The sequence below is a fragment of the Zootoca vivipara genome, chromosome 2, assembly GCF_963506605.1.
Source record: "Zootoca vivipara chromosome 2, rZooViv1.1, whole genome shotgun sequence".
NCBI classification, from domain to species: Eukaryota; Metazoa; Chordata; class Lepidosauria; order Squamata; family Lacertidae; genus Zootoca; species Zootoca vivipara.
Window position 1 is genome coordinate 54,889,139 of NC_083277.1, and position 9,175 is coordinate 54,898,313.

Here is a 9,175-nt window from a genome sequence, read left to right on the forward strand (position 1 = left end):
CTTTCTCACCTGGGAAGAGATCCATAACTGTAGTTTTGGAAAGCAAAGTTTTTGTTACCGTAACCATTATCAGAGTGATGTACAAGGTTGTGAAGGTTATAACTTGTTGTAGATGAGGGAAGACCAAAACCTGCAAGGATCACTCTGTCCTACAGGCAGCGGCCTGGAAGCAAGGGGCAATTTTGGCTGCACAAGACATCCTCTTTAAGTAAAGCTAGTGCTATGTAGCAGCCAAGGTCTCATAGTGTGGAAGCGCATGCTCTTGGCATGCCTGGCAACTTCATAGATAAAACCCAGGTAAGAAGCGAAACATTATTGGATATATATTCTCTCGTGCGGCTTCAGGAGATCACTTTCTTTCATGACCAGGAAGTCCACCTGTGCTTTTACTGATCCAAAAATGGGCAGGATTGCCAGGAACCACTTAAAATTCCTTTGAGAGCCAAATCTGGCCTGTGAGTTACAAGCTGCCTGTCCTTGATCTAGGTGATGGGGAGGTTAGAGGAGCAGGGCTGGGCCAAAAAGCCCCTTTCCTTTTCTGTAAGTGACTCTCCTATTCTCCCCCTACAGGCAGCCCTCTTTGCATGCCTTGGTGTGCTCTTCATGATCATGAGTCTCAGCTTCATCATCATCGACTGGGCATCAGGTGGCGGGAAGAGCGGAGGCAGTCACTAGACAAGGCCCGGACCCTCACAACTGTGGATCGACGCCTTGGGAGACTCGGCCAGCTTTGATACATTTCCTGCTCCCCTACCTCTGCTAGTACTGTGCCGTAATTTAGTCCACAGCTCCACTCCGAGCCAAGGGGGCGCTGTTCCGTTACTCAGTTCCTACACGTTGACCCCATTGAGCCAGGGGGGCTGCTGCTGGCTAGACCAAGCCGGAAACCGGTTCCTAAACTTTTTGAGCATTTGTTTTGATCTCACTGTCTGGGATGGGCCAGACCAACGGCGCCTGAGGAACAGGCAAATGAAATGAGGGAAATAGGCCAATCAGAGGGGTGGGAGGGTTGCTGTGGGATTTCTGTCCTTATATGTCCAGTATGTCTAGCCCAGCCTGAGGCAACTGGAGAGTCAAGGGCAGGAACAGGAGGAAATTGGGGGAGGGGACTGTGGCTAAAGAGCCTGAGAGTAGAGCGTTGGCCTGAGTTCACCACTGACAAGGGAACTGGGGCCAGGCCTTCCTACAGAATTACAATACTGGGGCTACAAATTGGAAGTAAATGCTTTCAGACAGGGAGAGAGGGGCAGAATGTTTCTGTTTGGTTTTTAAAGTCGTAATAGCCATAGCCCCCACCACCCACAGGGCTTTTGTCCCTCTCAGAAGTTGCTTCCTGAGCCCTTGTTCCTTAGTGGGGGGAGTGGGAGTTCTTCCCTCAGGCGTGGTCCTGTTCCCTCTGCTAGGGTGTGAGCCTTACGATGAGCCTCATGATCAACGCTCCTCTCTCAGGGCAAGGGGGTGCTCAGGGCAGAGGCCACAGGGGCCTTGCTCTCTCCCATCTTTGTGCAGCTATCTGTTCCACACAAAACACATGCAAACAAGTATGACCTCATCGCCATCGCTAAGGCGGCCACAGGTCTTGGAACTGGCTGGGTGGCGTGTGGGAAGCGATTTGGAGATGTCGGCCTTTCTGAACTGTCGGTTGGGGTGGGGTGCAGGTTTACTCTGGCTTCCCTTAGCGCGTGCCTGAGCTTCGCTTAGGGAGGTGAAGCAGAGAGGGCTGGCATTTTGGGCAACCGGTTAGCTGTGAGCAACAGAGCTCTTCCTCCTTCATATAAAGCTGAAGGTGGGATGGGAGGCAAGCCTCTGTCAGCGATATCAAATCCCTGTTTCTGTGTCCTCATTCCATTAGGTAACGGCAAGAAGTCATCACATTGGGTGGAATTCAATGTTGTGTGATGATAAACGTTCCGCCTGCTCAAATACTTTTGGCTTGCGGGACGAAATGATCCCCTCTCTCCTCCCCGCACGTGCCGTTCCAGAGTTTCTCCCGAACCTCCCCTCCAGCCAGTTTCAGGGGGGCGAATCCCGATTGCACAAGTAGAAGTCCTTGCACAGGACTTCTGCAGATGGGGCTCGCTAAGTGAATCCCACCCAATGTCTTTTAAGATTGTGCAGCATTGAGGCCTCTCTGAGGCTCCTGTGTCCTGAAAGGGTGCACCGCCTGAGGAAATGGAAATGGATCTGTGGCCAGATCTGTCCATCCTAGAGACTGGTTCCCCCCCCCCCACTAACACATCACAGTGGCCTCTCTTCCTATCTGCCAGCAGTTGCTTGAACATGTTGGGAAGTGTAGCCCTGCCACCAAGTTGGTCCGCCAGCCTAACTGGTCACTAGGACTTGATTGCTGCTAATTACGGTAGGCTAGGAGAATTTGCATTCATTTGTTTTGTACATACTGATGTTGCTTTTCCTCCAATTTGTAGCAGGCATGAGATTCCAATGGAATTGTATTTATATAGCTGCTTTCCCGAATTGGCAAGGATTTGCCCTCCATTGAGTCCCTGCTTTTCCTTCAGCGTAATTTATGTACGATCAGATAGGCATTCAGTGTTCCCCCTGAACTAGGAGATGAGGCCTTGTGTAATAGCAGATCGGGAGGAACAAATGGACCTTCCTCATCTTTACTCTCTGATCTTGTCGTTGTTGTCATGTTTTATATATATCTAGGAGAAAATATTCACCATGGCTTCTTCCTAAATCAGAGATGGCCACCCAAATATGCACTTGTTTGAAATGCTCTGAAATCTTTCATACCTCATCCTACTGTAGTCAGCCTGGGCCTCACAAGCTCAGGAGAAGAAAAAGGAGGAAAAAAGCCGCTGAGAACATATCAAAAGCAGCAGAAGGCCACCTGAGAAGGCTGCCTGAGAAGGGAAACTCAAAAGAGTCCAGTAGTTGCCAACGGGATAGTCATTTTTCCCATAGGGAGCTGCCTTATACCAAGTCCTTCTAGCCTAGTGAAGCCTACTTACTCCCCAGATGCAAGCCAGTGGCTCTCCTTGGGTTGTTGGACTCCATCAGCCCCAGCCAGCATGCCCAATGGTCAAGTTTGGTGGGAGTTGTAGCCCTACAGCATCAGGAAGATCACATGTTCCTTGTCCCTCTTTTGCTCTGCCTGCCCTCCAGGGTCTTCAGCAGAAATATTTCCTGTCACCTGGTCCTTTTAACTAGAGATTGGAAGGGTTGCACTTGGCCAGGGGGGTTGAACTTGGTTCTTTCTGTATGCCAAGCACAGGCTCAGTCATTCAGTCACAGACAGGGGCCTTCAGCTGCCACCCATGTGTAGGGGGAAATGTCGGGTTGATGGAGTCAGAGCAGTGATCTTCAAGCTGCACCAGCTGCAGTGCTCTTTACCACCAAGGGAGAATGGGTGTCTTATTGACTTTGCTGATGGTCACCTGTGAGAAATGACCAGGTTGGAAATAACAGCTCTAGGTCTAAGTTGGAAAGCTCTGGAACTGGGAGCATTGCATCTAAGCAAAAGCAAATCCCTGTATCTGACCCCCTGGTTCGGTCTTCTAGTGAGTAACACTTGTAGGTCTGCATTTCATGTAGGGTGGGAGACTTTTCAACCCACCTCTGCATTTCTATGGCTTTGGCAGCGGCTCAAATTACGAAAATTAGCAGAAAGCTTTTCAAAGCCTGGAAGTATGAGTTGCTCATTGTTTAGTATCAAGCCCCTGTTAAAGGCTTGGGCTGTAATCCTAACCCTCACTTACCTGGGAGTAAGCCCCATTGAATTCATTAGGACATGCTTAGAAATGTGCTGTAAACTATGGTGGCAGGTTGAAAAGTTGAAAACCACATCTTCCCCCCCTGGAACACAGGAGACTTCTTTGCTGTGAAGGTTTGGCTGCTGGGCAATAGCTTAGGAAATAAAGGAGTACTTGGACCGGGGTGATGAATACGGGGCCCTTCAGAAGTGGCTGAACTACAACTCCCATAATCCCTGACTGTTGGCCATTCTGACTGCCAGGGCTGATGGGAGCTGGAGTCCAACAAGGAACATTGGTTCCCCACCCCTGAAATATAAGATTCATGTGTAATTTGGGGCATGGAGTTCATGGAGACCTGAAGAGGAGGTTGTGTGTGGAATGAGTGACACAAGTCAAACGGTAGCATGTAGGACTCATAGCTGCCAAGTTCTACCTTTTTTTAAGGGAAATTCCCTTATGCTGAATAGGCTTCCTCGCGAGAAAAGGGAAAACTTGGCAGCTATGGTAGGACTTCATGGAGCTGAGCTCATACCATGGAGCTGGTAAAATTCAGCATCTCTGAACTGCTCTCATGCTCCTATAGCTTGAAGTCTTCCAAGGGTAGGAGAATTCAATGGAGCATTTCTTCCCATTTAATTAATATCTGGTGTGCAGCCCTCCCACTAGGGAATGAAATCTGAAATATGTAATTGGTTCTTTCTTGAGAAGCACAGAATCATGGGTCTAGTTGTTTAATAGCAAGACCCTTTGGTTGTACTAGGGCAGTAGTTTTCACAGAAGAAGCCCAAGAAGCTTCTGAGGAACTTTGGTGTCCCCACCAGCACTGAATAACATATTTTCTTTCCATTTATATCATAATTTATTTCCAATTGACCTTTCCCAATTGTTATTATGCAGTGGGAAGCTGATGACACTTGTAAAAATTTCCCCGCTTCCCCCGGTAATATCGAGGAACCTTTCCCAGACCTTTCAGCATTCATCTGATGAAAGTGGATCCACTGAGTTGTGCAGGAAAGCGAAACAGCTTTTTCTTTGTAAAAGGGGGCGGGTGCTGAGTAAGTAAAATGAACAAGCATCTTCCTTAGGACCCTGTGACTGGCACACCACAACAAAAACATTTGGATACTTAAAGTGCACTTTCCCCTATGAATAACATAAGCGTATTTCTGGACTTGGAGGTAATACAGTGGTACCTCAGTTGAAGTACTCAATTGGTTCCGGGGAGCCATTCGCTCCCCGAAAAGTACTTAAACTGAGTGCCATTTCCGCGCGTGCATGAAGCGCCGATAGAGCGCTTCTGTGCATGCGTGAACCGCACAGATCGCTTCTGTGCATGCACGCGCCGCGGAACCCGAAAGTAAACACTTCCGGGTCCGCAGAGTACTTGAACCGAAAGTACTCAAACCAGAGCGTTCTCAAACCGAGGTATGGTTGTACCCCTGTAAACTCTTCAGTATGTCATGCAGCCAGCACCAAATGCTGGTACTTTCAGTATTTCAGAAGCTATTGTGTAACAACAAAATGACTCCATATTGGAGCAAAAAAAGGCATTCTAAGAGCCATCTTGAGTACATTTTCAGAATGCATGTGCTCTTTTAATAGGTATGAATTCAATACTCACTAACAACTTTGATTACACAAGTGCTATAACTATTAAATAGGTACAGGTGGAGCCTGGCCTTCCAGCTATTCAGCATCCTGGCCAGGTGACTCTCCCTCCTATCCATCGTACGTCTGATAAGAAGCAGAGTCATCAGGTGAGCTGATACGGTGAACCAGCATATATTTCTGGAAATAAAATCTCACGCTGGATCCCTGCTCTTACCATCCCTATGGTACTCACTTCTGCATTCACAGATGGGTGGCTTTGCTCTGCCCATTCACATGGCACTGTTGCCCATGCACAGCAGCATCCCGTGTAGGTTCTGCGCAGGAAAGGAAAAGCAGCAGGGCCTCTCATTTTCCCTGTGCAGTGAAATTTGGTGTGCAAAACAGCTCTTCTGTGAATGCAGCATACCTGCTGTTTGTACAACTGGATTGCAGGGTGGTACAGCTGTTTATAACAATGTTTTTTTAAATGTAGCATTTGGCCAGTTTATGAGATACATCTTGAAGCAGTATGTAAGCTACTGCCACCACCTGACATTCGTTCAGGGTGCTGGGCATGTAACAGGCACAACACCATGAAGCTACTCTGCCCCCTGCCGTTGTTTGCAATTGTTGCTGCTTCCAATAATTTGCACCTTAAAAAGCTGCTGTAGTTTTACTCTTGATCCCCGCCCCCAATAGCACCTAGTACACATTCTTTTACATGAATTGTGCAGGAAGGAACACATTTAAATAGTCTGAGGAATGTAGCAAAGGAAGTCACACCTCTGCCACTGAGTGACTGCTGGTACTAGTGGTAGAAATGAACTGCTTTTGCACAACACTAATATCCACTGGATGCTGTCCAGTCTCCATTGAACCCATCCCTAGGCAAGTTCCATTGAACTTTATGGCAGTTGCATAGAACCACTCCCATTTAGAAAATAGCAAACACAACATAACATTCTGCATTGATGCAGTGTTATTTTTTTGGGGGGGGGGAGCCAATTGATGTAATCTGTGATCCTAAACCATTGTTATTGAGGTAAATTTCCTTTAAATGAATGACTTACTTTCAAGTAAATGGCTTTGGGAATCTGGGCTGCAAAAGAGTGTGAAGATAATCATTCCCTCTATTCATTTGCACAAGATGAGCTAGCCTCCAATAATCTTTTTGCAATCCTTCCCCATTGTTGTATCTGCTGTCTTCTCTACTCGATATCCCCTCTTGCCAAAAGCCATAAGGAAAGATTATTCTTTTTCCTTCACTAATAAAATGCACCTTATGAATTTCAGCACTTAGATGGGGTGGGGAGTGGGAGTACAGGGCTAGGAAGCAAAACCAAGATGAATATTTTTGCAGCACTGGTGTTACAAAAATAATTTTAAAGTCCACAAGTAATTATTTCTAGGGTTTAATAAATATAATGGGCATAAATAAGAGACACGTATTTTTGTACTGGGATGGTGGCTGGTCAATTTGCTTTTTATAAATACTGTATATAAGAGTAGATCTTTTTTAATGTATTTGTTGTTGCGCTCAGTAACTCTGTATAGTGTATATATTTTATGTCCTCAGCAATGAGGGACTGGATACAAGAGGACCTGCCTGAGCTATGGGGGAAACCTACTGCCATCTGTGAAATTCAGGGTAATCGGGCTGTTTCTGCAGCCTGGTGTTCAGCTGGAAGAGAAATGGAAAGAGGAGAACACATTTGCCAATAAAAGTTTGGCTTGGGGTACCTAAAAATGATCTCACTGGTTCTAGCATGTAGGAGGTCATTTGAGACCTTCCAGCTTATTTCAACAAGTTAATCTCAACCAAGGACGTGATCCAAAACTCAGCTGCATTGCACTGATGCCTACTGGGCGACCGAGCCCAGCCAAACCCAAAACACACATTCGCCGCAGAAACCGCATGGCTCACAGACCACAGCATACAACCACCAGAGGTGCTTGCAGTGAGTGAGAGAGCAATCGCAAGAGATCTCATGGGCTTGTGCAGGCTGTGAGCTCTTCATGCCGGCAGTCACCCCAGAGTTGTACTGCCTTTGGGGTCACAGTCTCTGGCCTCTTAAGGGCTAAACTGCTACATGGCCATGCCTTTCAATGCAAAGGTGTTGCTTGTTTTTGAACAAATACCCAGCTTGAACCATCTCCCCCCTGTGATTTTAATCTGGGTTGCATGTGTAATTTGCACAATTAAAAAGCTGCTGAAGCAAATGGGAGCTTTCCCCACGCCTCAATGCAAATTGAAACACAGGAGCTTTGACACGGATCAGGACCACAAGGAGAGTGGGGTAAGTGGGTGAGAAGGCTTCCTAATCCACATTACTAGGATCCTGACCAGGAACTTGTCCCCAAAACTGACAATTTGCATTAAGAAACACACCGATACACCTGCATTTAAACACGCAGCTGTGTAGCTAAAGTAATGTGTAGTTGGGCCCCAAGAAGCAGGGATGTGTGAGAGGAAGGTCCGTGGCTCACAACCCAGGCTCCAAGCATGAAACACAGAAGGCAGGAAAGAAGGGGAAATCAGCACAGCAACGGCGTGGCTTGTCAGGGACAACCTAAAATAGTACCTTCCTGGTTCTCTTCTACCCCTTAGGCTCAGAGCAGGTTAACAACCCTTTTAATATTTATTTATTTTCTGTAACGTAGGCTGCAGGCTAGAGAGCTGTATCACCCACTTGCTGCACCCAGATGCCGTCTTGGTTGTTTGGGGTGCCTGGCCTGATGATAATTGGATCCGAGTGGGGTGGTGGGGACATAGAAGTTGAACAAATAAATGCCCAAGGGGCCATGGTGTTGATGGAAAGCAATTGTGCATCATCTCAGGACCCGCTTGGAGCAAGCTTCTCCTCTTTCCTGTTCTTTTCCATGTGGGCACCCTAGCGGGTGACAACTGTCTGCCCTTCCTGTTTCCAAACTACAGGCAGGCTGTGCTGTCTAGCTCAAGGCAGGTCAGGTGTCCATGTCTCCTCCAAACTTTTGTAAGGGAACTCAGCTGGATGTATCATAGGAAGGAATTCTGGAGAAGGAAGTTTTATTACTTTGGGTTTTCCACCCCTTCATGTAGGACCCTTCCACTTTCCCCAAGGGATTCAGGGTGGGGGTGGGGAGGGGCATATGCGTGTGAATCCTGCTCTGTCCGAAATTCCGTCCTGTTTGTTGTCGTGTCCCAAGTCAATCTCTGGAAAGAAGGGAGGAGTCTTATCTGGAGGAGTTCCTATTTCTGTAACATGTACTAGGGGTCAGTTTTAAATTATATGCTGAAATTAGATCTATATTTGGAAAAGAAACAAATCTTTTTAAAATAACAATAAAGAAAATGTGAAACTTCACCGAGCACTGTGTCGATCTCTCTCTCTCTCTCTCTCTCTCTCTCTCTCTCTCTCTCTCTCTCTCTCTCTCACACACACACACACACACACACACACACACGTGTGTGTGTGTGTGTGTGTGTGTTTAAGACTGAAAATCCAAGATTTGCAAGCCAGGCTGAAATTGGCCAAATGAAAGTAGGCAACTCCAAAGCTTAAACTGAGCACAATGCACACCCTGATCATGACCTTCTTTTCTCTGAAGTAAGGCTCCCGGTGTTGAACAAGGCTCACTTCTTGGTAACTCTACTTAAGATTGCTGCCAAAACTTCCATTACTGGATCCCTGTAATAAAATTTCTAGCAAGCTTTTCTCTCTCTGCCACAGAGCGTGCACTTCAGTTAATTTATGTTCAAACAAAGTTGCATTGCACCTCAATAAAAAAGTCAGAAAGTTAGGTTGATTCGAGAAACTAAAATAATAATAATCAAAAAGTACTTAACATCCCACGTCTCTAAACAATTGGTATCTTGGTATCACTGT

At 46.7% G+C, this 9,175-nt stretch overlaps 1 protein-coding gene across 2 annotated transcripts in view; it reads left to right on the forward strand.

The window, feature by feature from the left end:
• The window catches only part of SLC38A3 (solute carrier family 38 member 3), a 76,135-nt gene extending 67,446 nt beyond the window's left edge, over nt 1–8,689 (forward strand). For both annotated transcript variants that reach the window (XM_035106000.2, XM_035106001.2), the window contains exon 16: nt 571–8,689. In XM_035106000.2, the coding sequence (XP_034961891.1) occupies nt 571–675 (105 nt within the window). In that variant the 3' untranslated portion in view covers nt 676–8,689. The remainder of the gene's footprint in view (nt 1–570) is intronic.
• Nucleotides 8,690–9,175: the final 486 nt, after the last annotated feature.